The sequence below is a fragment of the Ochotona curzoniae genome, unplaced genomic scaffold, assembly GCF_017591425.1.
Source record: "Ochotona curzoniae isolate NIBS_2020 unplaced genomic scaffold, NIBS_Ocur_1.0 contig_2927, whole genome shotgun sequence".
In the NCBI taxonomy this organism is placed as follows: Eukaryota; Metazoa; Chordata; class Mammalia; order Lagomorpha; family Ochotonidae; genus Ochotona; species Ochotona curzoniae.
In genome coordinates this window covers 7,677,270-7,698,784 of record NW_024465654.1, presented here as the reverse complement: position 1 = coordinate 7,698,784, position 21,515 = coordinate 7,677,270, and the positions used below count along the sequence as shown (strand labels likewise).

Genomic DNA, 21,515 nt, shown 5'->3' with positions numbered 1-21,515 from the left:
TGAGAAAGTGCAAGATCCTGGATGGGGACTGGGCCTTGTACTGAAAACTGTGGGCACCCCTCTGCTGGGCTACAGCTCCTGCTGGTGTGCATGAGAGCCAGGGCTGGGGGGGGCAGGCTGGATAAGGTGGCAGACCCATTGGCACTGGATTATGCGGTGGGGTGGCTTGGGCTAAGCTGCAACACCCAATGGTGGTATGGATCAGACTAGTTTGCTGTATGTACTGGCACACACAGGAACTGCGGCTGGCGAGGCCCTGGTGAAAGCTATTACAGGTTGCCCCAACTAGGCCACAGTCCGGCCGGTGTGTACAAGGGCCGGGTCTGTGGCATGCTGGGCTGGACTGTAGCATCCATCACTTTGCATTAAGACATTCGGCTGGGGACAGAACTTACCAGGCAATTACAATCGCCAGTGTGTGCATGGGCTAATGGGGTGACAGACTGAACTAGACCCCATACTGGTTGGCACATGCAAAAGTTAGTCTAAAATCACCCCAGATGAGGTTTCTTGGGGGAATCCCCACTGGCCCACTGGACCCAAAATTCCTGCCATGGGGAGAATCATAGGATTTGTGGTCTAGCCTTGGAAAGACAGAAATACAGAGAGGAGGAGAGACAGACAGGAAGATCTTCTGTCCGTTGATTCACTCCCCAAGTGGCTGCACTGGCCGTGTTTTGGGTGGTCCTCGATTGCCTTCCCAGGCCACAAGCAGGGAGCTGGATGGGAAGCAGGACTGCCGGGATTAGAACCGGTGCCCGTATGGGATCCCGGTGCATTCAAGGCGAGGACTTTAACTGCTACGCTATTGTGCCAGGCCCATGCTAAATATTGTAAGATGAATATTGAAAATACAGTGCTGCCGGAAGATGGGCTTCAGGCCTGAGGAGCTCAGCCGCTGACCTGGGAGGAGGGACTGGTCACTTCTGGGCAGTGGGAGGCCAGCTGCAGGTAGTGGCGTCATCTCTGACTGCATGTTTCTGAGCCTGTCCGGGGCGCCTCGACTCGTCTTACTCCTTTCACTGTGTGCCGACCCTCCCCACTACCAGAGCTTAAGGACACTGCCTGAGTGAGCCCCACGCGCTGTCCACGTGTCCAGCTGATGGCTGCAGAAACTGCTACCCTTAAAGCTGGCAAAAGCAAAGACAAAAGCCACAACTCGGAGGATTTCTCCTTTGAGCATTCTTCATGCTTCACGTGGATATTGTCTTTTACTGTAGGCCCATGTGAGGATTCACACAGCTGTGAAATGCCAGGCGGGTCTTTAAAGGTTCCTGGTAGGCACACTCAGAAAAGCACCATTTCTTCCTAAGTTGGAGTCTGCACGAGACCTTCTGCTTTATCTTCCCTGAATCTGTTTTTTATTTCCTGTCTTCTTGTAGTCGTCATTTCTGGAAGTGCTACTCCAAGTGTGGGACACGGACTGGGCTGTCTGATGACGCGCCGTCTGTTTTCTAAGGGTGATAATAAAATGTGAAGGGGTGAGGCGGTAGGCAAACGCTCACTGCAACTTGTAAAATTCTGAAACAAAGTGTAGCCAGTCGCCACCGGGTAGACATCACGAAGACGCCGCGTGTGCAGGAGGGAGCTCAGGTGGACAGGTGCAGGGCTGAGCTCGTCCACGCGACGCGAGTCCTTCCCCCGACACTGGGTCACCGCACGCCAGGCGGCCGCCCTCTCCGCCGTCGGCCCCACGCCGCCCGCCTGCGCCTGCGCGCCTGCCCTCTCCGCCGTCGGCCCCACGCCGCCCGCCTGCGCCTGCGCGCCCGCCCTCTCCGCCGTCGGCCCCACGCCGCCCGCCCGCGCCTGCGCGCGTCCCAGCAACCCGTGCCGGCGCACGACGTGGCCCCGCCCCGGCGCACGACGTGGCCCCGCCCCGGCGCACGACGTGGCCCCGCCCCCGCGGCCCGCGGGCGCCCTCTTGCGGCGCGCGGCGGGTGCGGCCCGGCGGGAAGAGGCCGGTGCGGGCGGCGTCAGCGCGGCGCCGGGAGGGAGCGCGCAGCCGGGCCGCCGCTTCGCTTGCGCCTATTCGGGCGTCCGCACGCAGCCGCGGGCGCAGGGCCGAGCTCGGGAGCCCGGGCCCGAGGTAAGCACCGGGGCGGCCGCGGGGGAGCCCGGCGCGGCGGCCAGTCGGGGCTGCGGCCTCGGCCCGGCGCGCGGCCCGGCCCGGGCCTCGGCAGGCCCCGCTCCCGCCCCGCCGGCCGCGCAGGGCGCCGGGCTTTTGTCGCGGAGCCAAACTTTGCGCGCCCGGCCCGGCCTGTGCTCCCGCGGCCGCCGCTCGCCGGCCGTGGGCTCCGGCCCGCCGCGGGAAAGTTGGGGCGCCCGGTCCGGAGCCGTCGCGGGGTCGCCTGGTCGGAGGCAGTCCTGTCGGGGAGCCCGAGTTCCCGCCGCGTCCCTAACTTGGCGGTGCTCGCCTCGGCGTGCGGTGCTCGCAGGTGCCCCCGCCGTGCCTCGGCTTCGGGGGCAGGGCCTGGCGCGGCGCCCCAAGTTTGCGCCGCCTGCAGACGTGTCGCGGAGAGCGGGGCTCGTCCGGGAGGGCGCCGGCTTGGAGGCCGCGCCGAGCGCCTGCTGCCTGCCGTGGCTCCGGCGTCGCAGGCCAGTTTCGGTTTGGGGAAAGTGCCGCGGACTTTATACCTGGGAGCGCAAGTTGCAGAACCGTAACCGAAGAGACGGAGGGTTAGTCTCCTCGTAACTTCCCCCTTGAAGCTCTGCCTTGACGTCAGGATTTGTTTATTGAAAGGGAGTGTGTGTGGGGTGGCGGGGCCCCCGATGGCCGCGGCGTCCTTCCGGGGAGCGGGCGCGTGGAGCCCGGCTTTGCGCCTCGTCTTGCCGGCGGTGAACAGCACTGACAAGAGGCCGGAGTTAAAGTTTGCCGTCATTCTGTTGCTCTTGTAACTTTTGGCTGGCACTTAGCTACAAACAGGTCCGGGATAACTGCAGAGACCCAGAGACGTCCCCAGGGACGGGGACGGGGCCACCCTGCAGCCGCGGGGCGCCTGTGGGACTGACCCGCTTCCTGTCGCTTTTCCTCCGTTTTTAATCTCCGCAGTATCTGTGACTTTCCAACATACTATTGCATGACTATGTAAGTTTGTGACAGTTTTTCTTCACTCTGGTGCAACTCCCATGAGAATACAACCTGAGGGTTTATCGGAGTATCAGTCCCTAAATGGCGGAACAGCACTGTGTGCTGGGCGTTCAGTACTTAGTGGGTTAGCATTCTTTTTGCTGTGAACGTCCAAGGAGTAGTTGCGGCTTGCCTGTTTCCTCGTGTGGACCGTTCCGTTCAGGAATCCAGTCCTCAGAGGAGCGCCGCCATCTGTGTGGTCAGAGTATGGAGGGAGACTGCTGCCCCTCGGCCTCCACCCTGGACTGGCCCCGCCGAGGGCCTTTGCGGGGCAAGCCGAGCTGGTGGGAGGAGGAGGATTGTGGGGTCGGGCGGAAGGGCTGGGGGTGGAGGGCAGCAGGCCTGGGGGTAGATGGTTTGTGTTGAGGGCACAGGGTGGGTGTGCGGGGCTCCAGCGGGCGCAGCTGGACGCTTCCATGGGCAGTGAGTAGACTGCAGGACAGCGTGGGAAGCTGCGGGTCCGGAGCGAGTGCGACTTGGAGGGGAAGAAAACCACAGTGGCTTCCGACATAAAAGGGAGTTGGCTGGGAGAAGGTGAGGTCCCAAAGAATGTCGGGGAATTAGGACGTGGGCGTGGTCCTGCAGGACCCCAGGGGGTGGCCTGCCAGCTATCGTTGAATCAGGCGAGAGCCCTTGGGACCGTGACTTGTCACCTCAAGTTGGTGCGTGCCCAGGTCTATCCTGGGCTCGGAAGTGAAGCTGGAGATGGCGCTTCGGGACGGTGTACCCCCATACCCACAAGAAAGCCAGTGTCTGCCAGTCTGCTTCAGTGCTGTACGCCATTTTGCCTTTTTACAGTAAACTTAGTGTTGGGTGTATTTGCGCGTTTTGTGGGAACGAGTTTGTGGCTCCAGAGAAGTCTGTCCCGAGCGGCAGATCCTTCCGGACGCTTGGGCCTTTGCAGGTAGCACTCGGCTTGGCCGCCAGCCTCTGCAGCAGGCCTCCCAGCTTCGGCTCTGTCGGAAGCGCTGGCAGTGACCTGTGCTGTTGGGCGCCTGCGCTGTGGCCGGGGTGACTGAGGCGCAGTGGGAGTTACCTGCTTACAAGTGCTGGTCCCTGCAAAGCTTCCATTAAGAAAACTTAATCTTGAGAAAGGAAAAGCGTATTGGTCTTCATATGGATTTATTGCTGCTTTATTTATCTGCTAATGAATTTTGTAGGTAACTTTTTTTTTTTAAGATTTATTTTTATCGGGAAGTCAGGTATACAGAGAGGAGAGACAGAGAGGAACGTTTTCCATCCGATGATTCACTCCCCAAGCGACCACAACAGCCGGAGCTGAGCCGATCCAGAGCCAGGAGCCGGGAGCTTCTTCTGGGTTTCCCACATGGGTACAGGTCCCAAGGCTTTGGACTGTCCTCGAATGCTTCTGCTTTCCCAGGCCATGAGCAGGGAGCTGGATGGGAAGTGGGGCCGCTGGGGTTAGAACCAGTGCCCACATGGGATCCTGGCGTGCGCAAGGTGAGGACTTTAGCTCCTGGGCTACGGGGCAGGGCTCTGTAGATAACATTTTTTAAAGAGTCTTCCAGCCAGATTTCAAGTACCCCTTGAACTGTTTGAGAATGAGTGGCAGGTGCAGGGTGGCCCGCACCTCAGGGTTAGAAGGAGTTTTTGGTTTGAAACTTTGTAGCTGTTGCAGTCAGAAAGTTAGCTATTTAGTGGCAGGTGTCCGTCTGCTTGCCTGTTTCCACAGTAATTTATTTTGTAACAGAAGGATTCTGTGTTGCCTTTAGATGTAATATCCTTTAAATACCGGAACAAACCCTTGAACTCACCATCATAACCTTTATAGTTTTTAAAGACTGAAGGTTGGTGAAGTTGCCTTTATGATGGGAACTGTGTTTTCGCCTGTTTCCATACTCTTCCTTTAGGGACAGAATCAACGTCTCAGTCCTGGCCCTGAGCAAGCAGACTGGCCCACTTGGTCACCACCTCGGTTTATCTTCTGGTGGGGGAAGGGAGCTTTTGTTTTGGGGCCAGGTGGTAGAAATTACTGCCCATCAGGAGTAAGATTTTTCCTTCTGTCCTGGGTGATTCAGAGCCCCCTCGCTGAGAGGGTCGGTAAAAGACCCCCATTTCACCCTGCCCTACCTTGGAGCCCCCTCCTGTCACTGAGAGGAGTGCCTCTCTCTTTCCCAAATAAATTAGACTGTACAAACTAAACAACAACAAAAAAAAAAGGTTGAAGTTTGGGCCTGGTGCGATACCCTAGTGGCTAAATCCTTGTCTTGCACGCACCGGAATCCCATAAAGATGCTGGTTCGTGTTCTGGCTGCACCACTTCCCATCCAGCTCCCTGACTGTGGCCTGGGAAAGTAGTTGAGGACGGCCCAATGCCTTGGGCTTCTGCACCCACATGGGAGATCTGGAAGAGGCTCCTGGCTCCTGGCTTGGGATCGGCACAGCTCTGGCAGAGTGAGCCAGCGGTTGGAAGATCTTTCTCTTGCTCTCTCTTCCTCTCTCTTTCTCTAAATTTGCCTTTCCAATAAAAGTAAATAATCAGGAACAGCAAGAGCAGCAACAGCTGTTTAACGACAGCTGTCGGTAGGTTGTGTTGGAACGTCTCCCCTTGGGTTCTTCGTGCTCGAGTTTCCAAGGATGCGGTGGCCCTCGTGTCTCGTCAGTGGCATGCAGGTCGTACAGGTCACCGTGTTTCTGCTGCCAGATACCTGGATCACCTGGGCGGATTTGTTCTGAGTTTTTCTGTGACCCCAATTGCCCAAGCTGAGCTAGTCTGAAGCGAGGAGCCTGGAGGTTCCTCTGGGTCTCCCACACTGGTGCAGGGTCCCAAGTCCCAAGTCGAGGCCATCCTCGACTGCTTTCCTAGGCCACAAGCAGGGAGCTAGCTGGATGGGAAGTGGAGCAGATGGGCTATGAATTGGTGCCCCTAAGGGATCCTGGTGCATGCAAGGCAAGGAGTTTGGCCACTAGGCTACTGTGCCTATTCTTTAGCCAACTTGCCATGTGTTGTGTGTTGGATTGTCTGAGTCCAGGCCAGGGCGAGTCAGGGCGGCTCTTGCTGCTCCTGCAGCCAGGTTTTACTCTGACTGGAGCGTCCATTGGCCATCAGTGTGTCTTCAGGTTGAGCGCCGCCCTGTTGGTCACTTGCCCGTGGTACTCTGGCTGGTCCTGTGCTGGGGTCCACTGCTGACGCCACGTGTGTCAGATCCAACTGAGTGCTGAGGACCTACTGCGGGCTCCCTTCATGTCCTCCAGGGACGTTCTCACTGACCTGTGCGCTCATTGTCCCAGGCAGAATAGCAGCATACAGCTCTTTTTCTTTCTTTCTTTCTTTCTTTTTTTTTTTTTTTGTTTCACTTTTGTTTTAAAGATTATTTATTTGAAAGGCAGAGTTAGAGAGAGAGACAGAGAGAGTGAGAGCAAGTGTGAGCTCAGGCGTCCACTGGTCACTCCCCAGCTGGCCTGGGCGGGCCAGGCTGAAGCCAGGAGGTGTCCCACGTGGGTGCAGGCCTATGGGCTGTTCCTGGGCATATTGCGGTGGCTGGATTGAGAGTAGAGCAGCTGGGTCTCAGAACTGCAGTTGCGGGCAGCACTCGCTGGAAGATTATTACAACAGAAATCTTAGTGAAAAATAATGGAAAATAACTTTCTGATTTAAGCCTGTTGAGACTAATTTTCCCCTTTCTTTCTATCCTTAAGTTTGAGACCCACTTTTAAGATTGTTTTTATTGTCATTTTGGCAGTAAGGTAAAACAGTCATTCAGCCTGTTTTATGCAGAGGTTTTTAAAAATTTATTTATTTTTATTGGAAAGACAGATATGCAGAGAGCAGGAGAGGCAGAGAGGAACATCTGCTATCTGATGATTCACTCCCCAAGCGGCTGCAATGGCTGGAGCTAAGCCGATTTGAAGCCGGGAGCCAGGAGCTTCTTCCAGGTCTCCCACGTGGGTGCAGGGTCCCAAGGCTTTGGGCCGTCCTCGACTGCTTTCCCGGGCCACATGCAGGGAGCTGGATGGGAAGCGGGGCTGCTGGGATTAGAACCGGCGCCCATATGGGATCCTGGCACGTACAAGGCAAGGACTTTAGCCACTGTGCTATCGCGCGGGGGGGGGGGGGGGGGGCCCTGTATGCACATATTTAAATGTCAGCTCTGGCTTAGAATTCTGATGTACTCACCGATTGTCACTTTGGTTTTAGATGTCTGTGTCCTCGCCTGTTTTGGTTGTTAAATAGCTGGAGCATTGCTGTGTCCGTCCTCTCTTGCGAGCTTTGCGTAGAGTGCATGTTCTGCTGTACTCTTGGGTCACTGGGCGTGAGCTCCCCGAACCGTTCTCCAGGTGTGTCGGGTCTGGGGACATGCTGGTGTCATGAGGGTGTGCCCCAGGTGTGTCGGGTCTGCCCTGTCTGAGCTGGGCGTGCGGCATGGCCAGTGTCATCTTGACCTAATCCTGCCAGTCTGTCTTCTCACTACGTTTTCATGTTCTCCTGTCTTGCCCCCTTGCTGCTGCAGCGTTAGCCTCAAGTCACACAGTGTAAGCCTCACAAACCACTTTCACGTTAGACTGGAGAGAGGCAGGCTATTCTTTGGTAATTCTTTGATCTGTACAAAGCACAGTGTCAACCATAGCGTGGACTTGACGTTTGTGTCATTTCCCCTTCGTTTTTGTTGCTCAGCATTTGCTCCTTTCGGTCTCAGGGACCCCTGCCTGTGTGTGCTGTTGGGCGCTGAGCCTTGAAGGCGTGCTCCTGTCCTGGTGCTCCCCGCCTCCGCCTGCTTCACTGCGTTTGTCCCAGGCAGGCTCCGTGGTGTGCTCACAGAGGCCGCTGTGTCGCGTAGCCAGAGTGGCACGTAGGTGATCCTTTGGAGATGCAGAGCAAAGTTACATGTCTAGATGGCTCCGCAGGAAAAACGTTCCTGTAAGCCAGTCATCTAATGGCGAGTGTGCACGTGGCAGAGAGGCCACCGAGCCACAGGCTGTCATCACCTGGGGGCTTCTGTGGTAAGAGCTGGGTGCGTGTCGTGCCTGGGGGCGGGGAGTGCATCCGTGAGGAGTTCCCGTGCGTTGCTTGGCGGTGGAGCCGCTGCAGCTCTGGTTGTTGCAGGAGGACTGAAAAATATAGTTGAAAAGCAGATTTTACAGAGGGAGAGAAAGACAGGAAGAAGGTCTTCTGCTGGCTTACTTCCCACATAGCTGCAGCATCAAGAGTTGGGCCAGGCTGAACCAGGAACCAGGGCTATCTTCTGGGTTCTCGCATGTCAGTGCAGGGTCCCCAGGCTTTGGGCCGTCCTCCACTGCTCTCCCAGACCACAGGAGCTTGTCCGGCCAGGTCGCCCCGCCCTAGCCACGCGTGGGCCTCTTGCGCTGTTCAGTTGGGTGCAAGCTCAAGTACAAACACCAGATCTCACAAGGACACTGTGGGGCACTTCATGTAGTAAGTTGTGCTGATGACGTAAGATGGTAGTACTGTGGACATCGGATTAATGAGGCAACTAAGCCAAGTTTGTGGCTTTTAAAATGGTTTCAATTGTTAGGAAATCTTAAATTGCGTATGTGACTTACATATGATTTTGATTGTGTTTCTGTCGGACAGTGGTAGGGATTCTGAATTACCATCTCATTACAGTTGGTGCTTCCGCACTGAGTGTAGCAGCCCTTGTTGCTTCTGTTTAAGTTATTTTATTCTTTTGATAACAGGTTGGTTGTAGTATTTTGTATCAAGGTCACCTTTAGGAAATTCCACCATCACTTGATCTGTAAAATCCTCATCGCCACTAGGCTGTTGTGCTAGGCCCAGGGTGCACATTTTTATCTAGAATGTTCTGTGGAGCCACTGTTGCAGTGGTTTTTCCTGTTTGTTGTGGGGAGGTAGTCTGGTGGCATAGGCTCCCTTGGACAAACTCCTTGCACTGAACGGTCCTGGAAACCCATTCATTAGACAGAGCTAATTTAGGCGAGTGCGACGTGGAGCTGTAAGGGTTAAGTGAGATTTCTGACTAGTTAGCCAGCAGTGGTGGGAAACAGTATGAAAGCACGAGGCCTCGCGGAGGGCCCTGGTAGGGTTTCTGTAGGGTCACATTTAGGGGCTGGTGTGCCACTCGGTGTTAGCTCGCTGCTTGCTAAGTCAGCGTGCCGAACTGTGGTGCTGGTTGGATTCCTGGCTGACGCCGTTGGGAAGGCAGCAGAAGGTGGCCTAGGGGCCTGGGCTCCTGCCGCGCACGGGGAGTCTAGGGTGGTGGGCTTGGCTGTCGGTGAGCCTGTCTGGGGGCGTCTCTGCCTTTCCCTCGGTCATCCTGGCTTTCAGATACACACCCACGCACATGCACACACACGGACACATGCACATACCTACACACGTACAATGTGCATACGTACACACATGTGCACACATGCACATACGATACGTACACAGTACAGTGTGTGTACACACATGCACACACGTACATATGTACACACAGTACAGTGTGCATACGTACATGTGCACACACATGCACACACATGCAATATGCACATATGTACATACGTATATATGCACACATGTACACACAGTAGAATGCACACACATGCACATATGTACACACGTATTTATGCACACACGCACATATGTACACACAGTCCAATGCACACACGTACGTACGCACACATATGTACGCACGTATATACGCACACACGTACACATGCACATACACACGTAAATATGCACATATGTACACAGTACAACACACGTACATAGATATGTACATACGTACACATGTACAGCATACATATACACACATATGTACACACGTATAATGTACATACATACACACGCACACACATGCATACATACAGAAATTACATTTAGGAGAGAATTCCCATATCGGTGCCTGATGCTAATAGAGGTGAGAACACACACACTCTGTTATGTAACAGTAAAATTACATTCATCTCAGTTAATTTAGCAGAATGAATTTGTGTCTAAGAAATTTGGATTTATATGCATAGCTGGAGTAAAAAGTGGATGGCTTGTTTGCTATGCGGAATGATTACTTTTTAAATCAGTTTTATTATAGAAACTTGTCTCCATTTGTAAGGAATCCGTATGACAGTGTGGCTTTCCTAAGGAACCAGTCAGAGGAACATTTAGTGTTTGTGCAAAAATAGCAGACTTCGTTGTAGTTGAAGCTATTTAATGTAAGATCTAAAAATCTTGTTTAAACAGAATAAAATTTCAGAAATAATGTTCTCAGCATTGTCACTTTTTTCCTGTTGTAGGTGGACTCTGTGCCCTGTCGTCTGTAATAGTGCTTACATGTGTCATTGGTTTATAGTGATTCCTCTCCGAAATCTCTGTTGGAATCGAATCCTTCCTGGAACTGCCTTAACAGGTGGGCTCTCTGGAGGAGGCGGTCACGCGCAGGGCTATGCCCTCGTGGGTGGGTGGACATGGTCAGGTGCAGGGCTGTGCCCTTGTGGGTGGGTGGGCGCTCTGGAGGAGGCGGTCACGCGCAGGGCTATGCCCTCGTGGGTGGGTGGGCTCTCTGGAGGAGGTGGTGACTCTGACTCTGGCTCTTCCTTATTTTGTAGCTCTTTCTAGGATGTAAATAAATCCTAAGATGATATCCATCACTCCCACATTTCCCTGTGCTGTCTTGATAGTTATAGCTTGCCTGACGCAGAAAAGGCCCGACCAGTGTTTCTGTCCCTGTAACTTTGGCCTGTCAAGGATGTCATGTGAGTGTAGTTTGTGATCTGTAACCTTTTGAGAGTGTTTTATTTTACCCAGTGTAACACATTTTTGTATGTTTTTAAGATTTTTTTTTTGTTGTTGTTGTAGGGGGGAAGGCAGATTCTAATGAGAGAAGGAGAGACAGACAGATCCTCCATGCACTATTCATTCCTCAAATGGCTGCAGCAGTTGCAGCTGAGCCGATCCAAAGCCAGCAGCCAGGAGCTTCTGGATCTCCCACACGGGTGCAGGGTCCCAAGGCTTTGGGCTGTCTTCTGCTTTCCCAGGCCACAAGCAGGGAGCTGGACAAGAAGTGGAGCAGCTAGGATGTGAGCTGGCACCCATATGGGATCCTGGCACATGCCAGGTGAGGATTAAGTCACTAGGCTACTATGCCAGGCCCTATGTTTTCTTTCTTCTTTTTTTAATTTTAAAGATTTATTTTTATTTGAAAAGCAGAATTTAAGAGGTAAGAAAAGAATTGATCTTCCATCAGCTGTGTTCACTTCCCAGATGGCCACAGTGGCCAATGCTGGGCTGGTCCAAAGCCAGGAACCGGGAGCCTCTTCTGGGTTACCCACGAGCAGGGCCTGAGCACTTGATCTACTTTATTAGCAGGCATTGGAATCCAAGTTGAGCAGCTTGGGCTCACACTGGCACCCGTTTGGGATGTTGGCACTGTGGGTGGAAGCCTAGCGGCATCGCCCACAGCACTGGTCCTAGGATGACGCTGAGGGTCACACAGGCTGTTGACCGGAATACTAGTTCAGTCCTTTTCATTGCTGCATGGTTGAATGTACCATAGCTTATTTTGATGAAGTTCAGTATATAAATTGGTGATTTTTTATTACTCTCTTTGGTTTTGTGATGCCAAGCTCAGTGAATTGGGAAATGGTAATTTTCCATTTTGTGGAAGAATTGTGTTGGTTTGGTTTTATTTCATAAGCATTAGTAGAATTCCCTAGGGAAGTTATCTGGGCTTGGAGGTATCTTTGACTCCAAATTCAGTTTTTAAAAAGTAATTCTAGGGCTGTTCAGATTACTTAATCTGTCAGTCTTGCCGAGATTTAAATTTTATTGATTGTTTCCAAGAATGAACTTTTGATGTCATCGATTTTCTGTTTTTCTCCTTTGAATTATATTAATTTCTTGGGCTGGCACGTTAGCCTAGTGGCTAAAGTCCTCACCTTGCATGCCTGGGATCCCATCTGGATGCCAGTTCATGTCCCGGCAGCTACACTTCCCATCCAGTTCCCTGCTTGTGGCCTGGGAAAGCAGTGGAGGACGGCCCAAAACCTTGGGACCCTGCACCTGCGTGGGAGACCCGGAAGAGGTTCCTGGCTTCTGGCTATGGATCGGCTCAGCTCCAGCCATGCGGTCACTTGGGGAGTGAGTCGTAGGACGGAAGAGCTTCCTCCCTGTCTCTCCTCTCTGTAAATCTGACTTTCCGATAAAGATAAATAAATCTTACAAAAAGAGTTGTTTTGATTTCTGGTATCTGTTTTCCTTGCTCATGTCTGCCTCATCTTTTTTTCTAGCTGTTTAAGGTAGTCGGTTAGGTTATTTTTCTAACCTTTTGTTTTGAATGTCAGCGGTTTTGTACGGCGCTTTTTTGCTTTTTGGGTTATCGGTATGTCTAGACTAGGTTGCTGTTTTTTGTTCATTCCATATTTGTTCCTGTTTTAGCCTTTTTCCTTGAGTTTTGAACACCTTTTGCTCTTCCATCTTGATTTGTTGTGCCCCTGATTAATTTTTAAGGTTACTTCTGTGGGTATTATAAAATTACATACTTTTCAGTCTGCTTAGAATTGGTTTTTAATTTTTGTTTGTTTGTTTGTTTGAAAGAGTTGTAGAAAGGGAGCAGAGAGAGAAAGTTCTGGTGTGTGCTGGTTCACCCCAGATGGGCCCTGTGCCTGGAGCAGGCAAGGCTGGACCAGGAGCCGAACCCTTCCAGGACTTGCGAGCAAGTGGTAGGGGCTTCAGGGGCTGGGCCATCTCCCGCTGCTTTCCCGAGGCTGTTAGCAGGGACAGGACAGGGAGAGGGGCAGTGGGGTCGGCGAACCAGTGTCCTGAAGTGTGTGTGATGCTCCGTCCAGAACTGCAGGCGATGGCTTTAACCACTGTGCCACACTGCCAGCAAGTGTTTATCACTCGGAAGAAATCTTAGCCATATATTCCTCTGCCCTATCCCTGTGGTGTGCGCTGTTTTCTTTCTTTTTTTAAAGATCGACTTATTTTTATTTGAAAGTCAGATTTACAGAGAGGAGGGACAGAAAGATCTTGTATCCACTGGCTGTCTCCCCAAGTGGCTGCAACGGCCGGAGCTGATCTGAAGCCAGGAACCTCTTCCAGGTCTCCCACGTGGCTTTAGGTCGTCCTTGACTGCTTTCTCATGCTACAAGCAGGCAACTGGAAAGGAAGTGGCACAGCCAGGATACGAACTGGCTCCCATATAGGCTCCTGGCACACAGAAGCAAGGGGTTTAGGTACTAGGCCACAGCATCGGGCCCTGTGTGCTGTTTTTTTTTAAAGGTTGGCTCATTCATTTGAGATGCAGGCTGAGCGACAAAGATGTTGCATGGTCTGATGTCCCCCAGCCTGGACCTCAGTCCAGGTCTTCCACATGGGTGGCAGCTACCCACCCACGAGCCACTGTTGCACCCAGGACATGCATGAAACGGGAGCCGGGCCAGGTATCATAGCCAAGCACTCTGATGGTTGTGACATGGTCCTCTTAACGGTAGGCAGATTCACGTCTCTTCTGTGGTCCAGTAAGTGAAAACTGTCCTTGGTGCAGGTGCATGTCTTGGTACGTGGCTAGGTTGTCCTTCCCTTCTTGGTCTTGTGTTACCTCAGCGTAGATTGGAAGTGCTGTCAGCTGGTAGTGTTAATGTTTGCTTTCGTTGCCAGACACGCTTTATTTCAAGATCAGAATAGTTAATCACGTTCACCGACATCATTTACATTTCTCTCATTCTGGTGTTCTTGTTCTTGAAGTGTGTGTGTGTGTGTGCGCGTGTGTGTAGCTACTCCAAAGAGTTGGGAAATTGAGAATGTCCTTGAGTTCACACTACTAAAGCTGATGGACAAATCTATTTTTTTGCCCTTTGGCTTGTGGGTTCTGGTGAGAAGCCCCCGGCGTGGGAATCATGAGCCCTTCTCTCTGTTAGGAGAGTAGTGGTGTTGTGTTGTTTATTTCTGGCAGCTTTATCTGGACTTCCTGTGATGGTGAGCTGGCTGGCCGCACTGCATTGGAGGGAGGGTCCAGCCTGCGTCTGCTCCTCTTCCACTGCACTCAGCTACCCCTGCTTGGCCTCCCGAGAGGAATTTGAGCGTTGCAGAATTGCCTTATAGATTTCTGTGGATCCAGTCATTGTTGTTTCCTGTTTCGTGTCTTTTTGTTTAGACTTGGTAGTTTCTGCTCATTGGTTTTGACCTATGTGCACTTGTTTTGCAGGCTTGCTGTTTTGTTTTTGTTCCATTGAGTCTATGGACTATGAGTGTAGTGTATTTTTAAACCTCAGTTGCTGTACTTTCTCGATTCTGAAATTTGCATTTGGTGGTTCTTTAAGTGTCTTCTGTTTCTTGGCCTAGATTTTAGCTTCCCATTGCTCACAGGATATTTGCTTTTCCTTCTTGGATAGAAATCACTCCCACTCCTTAGGTACGTCATTGCACATAGCTCAGGAGGACTTGGCGCCTCCAACATCCTGCGCTTTGCTCTGTTGATCCCTTCGATGGTGAAGTTGTGCAGATCTGAAGCCAGGAACCAGGAGCTACTTCCAGGTCTCCCACGCAGGTGCAGGGTCCCAAGGCTTTGGGCCGTTTTCGACTGCTTTCCCAGGCCACAGGCAGGGAGCAGGAAGGGAAGTGGAACAACTGGGACATGAACCAGCTCTCATGGGATGCCAGTTCTTGCAAAGACTTTAGCCACTAGGCTCCTGTCCTGGGCCCAAAACAATTTTCATGAATTCAGATTTTAAATGATAGCTTTAAAAAACTTGTTCTGTTTTCAAGTTGGTGGGTTCTGTACCTGAGCCTTCTGGCTCGCCTTTCACTTTGAAGATGGCTGTTCCTGGCTCACTTCGTCCTGCAGGGACGGCTTGTTTAAGTGGACGCGGAGCGTGGTGTGAGAGAGCAAGGCACTCACAGGCCTTGTGTTGGCAGTCGCCTCCTCTCGCAGCCTGTGTCCGAATTTTGGAGACTTTCTGAACCATCACTTGACATGAAATGATATGAGCTCATTTCATTATGAGACTTCTAGGCACGATGGCCCGTTTCTGTCTTGATTTTTGGTTTATTGGTAAACAGTAATTTAAAGTGTTACTTGTTCATAGTGAGTGCTGCTTGCACTACAGGCTGTTTACTGAAGGTAGCTTCAGAGTAGAGTTGACTGGGAAAAATTCCCAGCAATAATACTGTTCCAGTGGTGAACAAGGAATCATTCCGTGAGAGCAAAGAGTGTTTGCAAGTTATCTGCCTTGTGTCATGTTTAACTGATTGTGGTTGGTTGGGGTGAGACTTGAGCACAGCTTTGGTGACTCCAGGCAGCACTTGCTGCGACGGACCGGCTCAGTTGGTGATTTCTCACACAGGCTTCTACCGGAGGTGGCGTGACAATTTGCGATTGCCTGGCTTTGTCCTGGATCCACTCTGGGTTCTAGTTTTCTGCTAGTGCGCCTCCTGGGGGCTGACAGGTTCTGGTTCAAGCGCCTGACCCCTGCCACCCGTGTTAGAGCAGGCATTGAGTTTCTGGCTCCTGGCTTCAGCCTGCCCTGGCTCTGGATCTTGCGTGTATTTGGGAGTGAACCAGCAGAAGAACGCCTCTTTCTTCATGTTCATCTTAAAATTGTAAACCACAGAAGCAAATAAGCAAGCTGGCAGCTGGATTTCGAGCTCTGCTCCGTGGTGGTGAGCGAGAGCCCTCCTAGGCATCAGGAAGGCGAGCAGCCGTGTTGATCTCTGAGAGTCTGCTGATGGTAAGACTGGCCTGGGGATGGAACAGGCTGCCTTCGTGTTAGTGGCTGCAGAAGGCTCTGCTTGCCTAATTCTGGTGCCCGAGTTGTTAGTTGTTGAGGTACATCACTCAGAATGTGTAATGAATACCTGTTTCATTTTTGAAAACTTATTTGTATTTGAAAGGCCGATTTACAGAGAGTAGACAGAGATCTTCCATTGCTGGTTCACTGCCCAAGTGGCCACAGCTGTCAGAGCTGGGCCTGTCTGAAGGTAGGGGCAGGGAGGTTCTTCTGGGTCTCCCCGGGAGTGCAGAGGCCTGAGGCCTTGGGCCATCCTCTGCTACTTTTCCAGGCCATCAGCAAGGAGCTGGGTCAGAAGTGAAGCAGCTGGGGCTCAAACTGACATCCATATGGAGTGCTGGCACTGCAGGCGGAGGAGTAGCGTGCTATGCCACTACAAGCCCCTGAGTGAATGCTCTCTTTTTAAAATAGAAATTTAATTTCTAGAAGATTGAATTTGAGGCTTCTTTTTTTCAGCCTTGGACCTCTTTGAGGGAGGTCCTTGGGATTTCTGTGGGTTTTCTGTGGAATATGCCATGTGAATCCGCGTGGACTCGAGCACCTTCATGATGTGTGGCTGTTCTGGGCTGAGCTGTGCCCGGCCTGGGGGCAGCTCTACTTCGTCCCAGCATCCTTGTCTTGCACCCTGGCTCCGTGTGTGAGAGTTGAGAGACGAAAGGCCCTTCTTCATTTGTACCTGGAGTCTGATTGTATTTTTTGACATGTGAGTGAGGATACTGACCGATTTAGTTATTCAGAAATGTTAATTTGACCTTTTTTTCAGCCTTTTGCCTTTGACTGTTGTCTAAGAAAAGCCAAGTGGGTGAGTGATCGCATTCCCATTTCTCTTGTCTTCCTAGCAGTAGTCATCACCAAACCGTGTGCTCTTACGTGCTGCCGTAGCTGGGTTTTTAGATAGTCCTGTTGGGCGTTGGGGTTTGGAGTATGAGCAGGGCTGTGTGAACTTGTACAAATAATGGCCAGGTGAAATCGGGGAGGAGTTGTGCAGTGAACTGGAAAGGCGGATGGATGCGGGAGGAGGCAGCCCATGGGAGCCGGGCTGAGCCGGGCCGAGCCGGGCCTGGGCAGTCTTTGTCCTGGAGACTTCGGCCTTGAGGTGCCTCAGTGGTTGCTATAGTGGAAGAGACATTCTTACATTCCCAGGTGGAACTTGGAGCAATTGTTTGCATGTATCAACTAATCTTAAATCCATTTTATTTTCAGTCTGGAATTTCACAATTGTACTGCACCTATATGAGGAAGATGGGATCCCATGTGGGCGCTGGTTTGTGTCCCGGTGGTTCCACTTCCCATCCAGCTCCCTGCCTGTGGCCTGGGAAAGCAGCCTTGGGATCCTGCACCCACATGGGAGACCCGGAAGAGGCTCCTGTCTCCTGACTTTGAATCGGTGCAGCTTCAGCTGTTGGGCCACTTGGGGAGTGAATCAGTGGATGGAAGATCTTCCTTCTGTCTCTCCCCTTCTCTGTATATCTGCCTTTCTACTAAAAAAATCTGAAAAGAAAAAAAGAAAGTAGTGTTTGACATATATACAACTCATGTGGAGGACTTATAAGTAAAACTGGAAAGTAGTTTAGGTGGATCGTGGCTCAATGATTATGGAACCGTCACAGCAGTGATGCAGAAGTGGGCTCCATCTCCCTGGCCTGTAGCCGCAGGGAGGGGCGCCTTCCCAACCACACAAGAAACTGCTGTGCACACTGCAGCTCTGTGTGATAGTGCTGCCTTTCTGTTTCCTGAAATTTAGAGCAGAGCTGGCGCTTGGAGCCCTGGAACTTGCAGTTGGATACAGGAGCCCTGGCAGGGCAGTGTGCAGATGTTGGTAAAATACAGGCTCTGGCTCACTGGGTGGGTAGTAGTGTGTGGGCATATCCTGTGCTGGTTTGGTCTCAGGTGGTAGCGAGTATCTGGATTGATGTGTTTTTCTAGCAGTCCATTTTGTCGGCTTGCCCGTGTACGCTGCCGCTGTTCCTGTGCTGGCTCGGAGGTCTCCTGCACTCTGGCCTCTTAGACCCCTCCACGATCTGTCCACTTAGCACAGCACACGTCCGGTCTGGGTGCTTCCCGGAACAAGGCACTGCCGTGCCATTATGCAGCAGTCTTGTTGCTGGCCTGACTACACTCAGAACCTGCGAGTGGCTGAGCTCCGAGCACCCGCAGGCCACACTGCCCTCTGCTGTCCTCTGGACTTTGCCTTCAGCCGTGGCGTGCTGCTGTGCACATTCCTCTGGTGACTCGCTGCCGGTTCCCAGGCCGCCCTAGCAAGCTTGTGACTCGCCGGTGACTTCACGGTGCCCTTGTTTCCACTGTGTTTCTCCCTACCGGGGGCTTCTGTCCTGTCCAGTGCTGTACTGAAGGAATTGCCTAGTGCTTGCCTACCTGTAGCATTAAATAAAGCCTTGACTTAAAAAAAAAATCCTCAAAAAGTTGTTGGGCTTTTGCTTCAGTAATTGATAGGTTATTCTACCTGCCTTCAGAATGGTCCATCGCATTGAGGATAGCTGATAATGTTCGCTTGAAGCTGTCTGTCCCTTCAGGCCAAACCTTTCCATTTGACTTTGCTGTTCATGATATGGTTTCCAAGGCTGTCACTTTTATCAATACATTGTTTGTCTTTAAGAAAAATTGCAGCAGACTAAACCAAATATTAGTGTCTCGGCTGAGAAGGGAAGTCTGCTTCTTGTTTTGCCAGTCTGTTTCTGCAGGCATGATGATTGAATTAAATGTTTCAGGGACGATTGGCACTGACTCATTTTTGGATTTAGTTATTGAAGCCTTAAATTATTCTTCAGGTGTTACTAAGTTTCTTCTGACTTTGCTCTAAGTTTTTAAAAAAATTTATTTATTGTTTAGAGAGAACATATAATAATTGGTCTTACTTCACTGAGCATAATGGTCTGTAGTTGGGACCACCTAGTTGCAGATGGTATAATTTCGTTCTTTGTAACGGCTGAGTAATATTCCATGGAGTAGATGTGCCACAGTTTCTTTAACCACTCCTCGTTGGGCAGGCCTCTGGATTGTTTCCACGTCTTTGCTGTTGTAGATTGTGCTGCTGCTAATACAGGATCACAGATCCCCTTCTCAGACACGGTTTTCCTCCCGTTGAGCATATTCCTAGGCGCAGGATAGCTGGGTCATAATGGCAGGTTTTCTGCAGTTCTCTAAGCACTCTCCATACTGATTGCACTTTGCTGTGCTTCCTGAATTTGTTCACCAAAGCTTAGAAATTCTTTAGCTCTTTGAATTCCTGCCTTTCTAGTTCACTTCCTGGCAGGTTCAGCAGCGCAGGTCTGCTAGTCCATTCCTACTCTAATGGCACGCCAGTCATCAGAGAAAATACTTGTGATGTCTTTCTCTCTCCAGAGACTCTTTGGGGTCAGCGTTGGAGAGCTGTGACTCGTGTGTGTGGCTTGCACTGCTCTCTCTGTCCGCTACCCTGCACTGACATCTTGCAGGCGAAGCGCATGGCTTATATCCATGTCTGTCTTTTTTCATAATCGCACACTTTTGCTTCTCCTTGTTCCAGTCAGATTGGTCTAGCCAAATGGTATTTAATATTCCTGCATCTATGATCTCATTTCCGATGTGCAGGCTGTAGCTGTGTCTGCCACATGGTTTGCCTTTTGTTGTTGTTAATTAATACTTGTATAAGGCTGCATCTGTGCTGTGGCCCAGCAGGCTCATCCTCCGCCTCCTGCTCCAGCATCCCATAAGGGTACTAGTTCATGTCCTGGCTGCTTCACTTCTCATCCAGCTCCTAGATTATGACCTGGGAAAGCAGCAGAGGGTGGTTCCAGTGCTTGGGCTCTTGTACCTACGGGGAAGACCTGGGGGAAGCTCCAGGCTCCTGGCTTCAGATCGGCTCAGCTCCAGCTGTTGCAGGCATTAGCGGAGTGAACTGGCAGATGGAGGATCTGTCTCTCCTTTTCTTGGTGTAAATCTACCTTTCAAAAAAAAAAATCAATAAATGTTAAAAAAAAAATGACTGAGGGGCCCGGCACCGTGGGCTAGTGGCTGAAGTCCTCGCCTTGAATGCGCTGGGATCCCATATGGGCGCCGGTTCTAATCCCGGCGGCCCCTCTTCCCATCCAGCTCCCTGCCTGTGGCCTGGGAAAGCAGTCGAGGACGGCCCAAAGCTTTGAACCCAGCACCCACATGGGAGGCCTGGAAGAAGTTCCTGGCTCCTGGCTTCAGATCGGCACAGCACCAGCTGCTGAGGTCATTTGGGGAGTGATCATCAGATGGAGGATCTTGGATCTTTCTCTTTGTCTCTCCTCCTCTCTGTATATCTGCCTTTCCAATAAAAATAAATAAATGTTTTTTAAAAATGACTTCTTTATAAAAAGCAGTTGTAAGGCTTTTCCGTAAGCTGGTGCACTTGGCGCCGGCGGTGAATGTGGGGCTCCGGGTTATCCGCAAACCGCCTGCCTTCTGTTGTCCACTCTGGTTTCCTGCAGTCTGAGAGGTTTTTCTAATTTTTATGGTTTGGGGAGGAGGCGATGATAAACAGTCTCTGATGATTTATCTTGTAGGAAACTGGAGCCCGAGGAGAACTGAAGAGGGACGCGGCCTACGTCCTCAGTGCGGGAGAGCAGGACGGGGCAGACATGGAAGGTAGTGTTCACACCTGACCTTTGCTGTTTCCAGAATGCTTGCTTCCTAGGGAAGCTGTGTAGGAAGTGGACCTGTCTTTTTTTCCTTCGTGCCTTGTCTGATTTTTGATCAACAGGTTTTTGCTTTGTTGAGCTATTTCATTAACATTTTGATGTCCTCCTTTTGTCGTCTTAATGAAAGGTAAGTGCTGATGCTTTTCCTCGAAAAAGAGAAGAAGCCTTGACTCTAGCTGTTGTTGCCCTTGCCTCAGTTTACCTGCAGGCTGTGTTCATTTGTTAACACTCTCTGCTTGGGTTTGTTTTTTCCCCATTCCTTTTATTCTTCCTAAAAAAAATATTAAAAATTGTAAGTGAAGTGTTTTGGTGATGAATTCTAAGTTTTCTTCTCTAACCCTTCTCAGACCTGTTCAGAGATACCTTATTGAGGGTGCTACCCTGGGTTGTAAGTTTCTCTGTTAACACTTTGAAGATATTATTTAGTAGATTGCTGTTTTATTTCTTCCTGTCTAGAAACTGCTCCCTGGTTCAGCCGTCAGTTTCTTGAACAGGCTGTGCACCCTCCCTGCCCTTCCCCTTTTCCTAGTTCCTGTGTTTGGTGCGGAGTACTTGGACCCTGCGGTCTCTAGACTTGGGTTATGTTTACTCCCCGGTTTAGCATGTGTTTTATGTCCTTTGACTTATGGATTCGTGTTCTTAAACCACACTCAGTCATTCCTCTCTCCTGGTTCTTCGCCGCTTCCTCCCAGACCCTCGGCCCCCAGGCCAGCCAGCTTACATCTGCCGGCTTCCATCTCCTGGAATCGCCACGATTTGCTCAAATTTGTGTTTTGGCTTACAGATCCTCACTGCCCTGTGGTGCGGGAGCCAGTGAGCTTGTGATTGGCTGCCTGTTCCTCTCAGGCACCGTTCAGTGGAGAGGTTAGGCTGCAAGCATTGGCTCTGCCAGGTGCCGAGAGCTCTGACACTGTCTCCTCCTCGGGGTTTGTGTTTGCTTTCCGAACTCGGGCTGAGCACATCCAGCTGCCTGTTCTCAGGCCAGGACCTGCGGCTCCTGCTCACAGTGCAGC

General features: G+C 51.5%; 1 protein-coding gene and 1 long non-coding RNA gene across 4 annotated transcripts in view; one reads left to right on the top strand and one right to left on the bottom strand.

The window, feature by feature from the left end:
* Nucleotides 1-756: 756 nt before the first annotated feature.
* LOC121155514 lies at nucleotides 757-16,523 on the bottom strand. Its single transcript, XR_005883678.1, has 3 exons — nucleotides 16,512-16,523; nucleotides 14,689-14,691; nucleotides 757-1,432 (listed from the first exon to the last, which is right to left on the bottom strand). It is a non-coding gene; the product is annotated as an uncharacterized LOC121155514 (long non-coding RNA).
* Nucleotides 1,999-21,515, top strand: part of SCAF11 (SR-related CTD associated factor 11) — a 48,211-nt gene continuing 28,694 nt past the window's right edge. For all 3 annotated transcript variants that reach the window (XM_040978929.1, XM_040978926.1, XM_040978928.1), the window contains exons 1-2: nucleotides 1,999-2,086; nucleotides 20,368-20,449. In XM_040978929.1, the coding sequence (XP_040834863.1) occupies nucleotides 20,443-20,449 (7 nt within the window). In that variant the 5' untranslated portion in view covers nucleotides 1,999-2,086; nucleotides 20,368-20,442. The remainder of the gene's footprint in view (nucleotides 2,087-20,367; nucleotides 20,450-21,515) is intronic.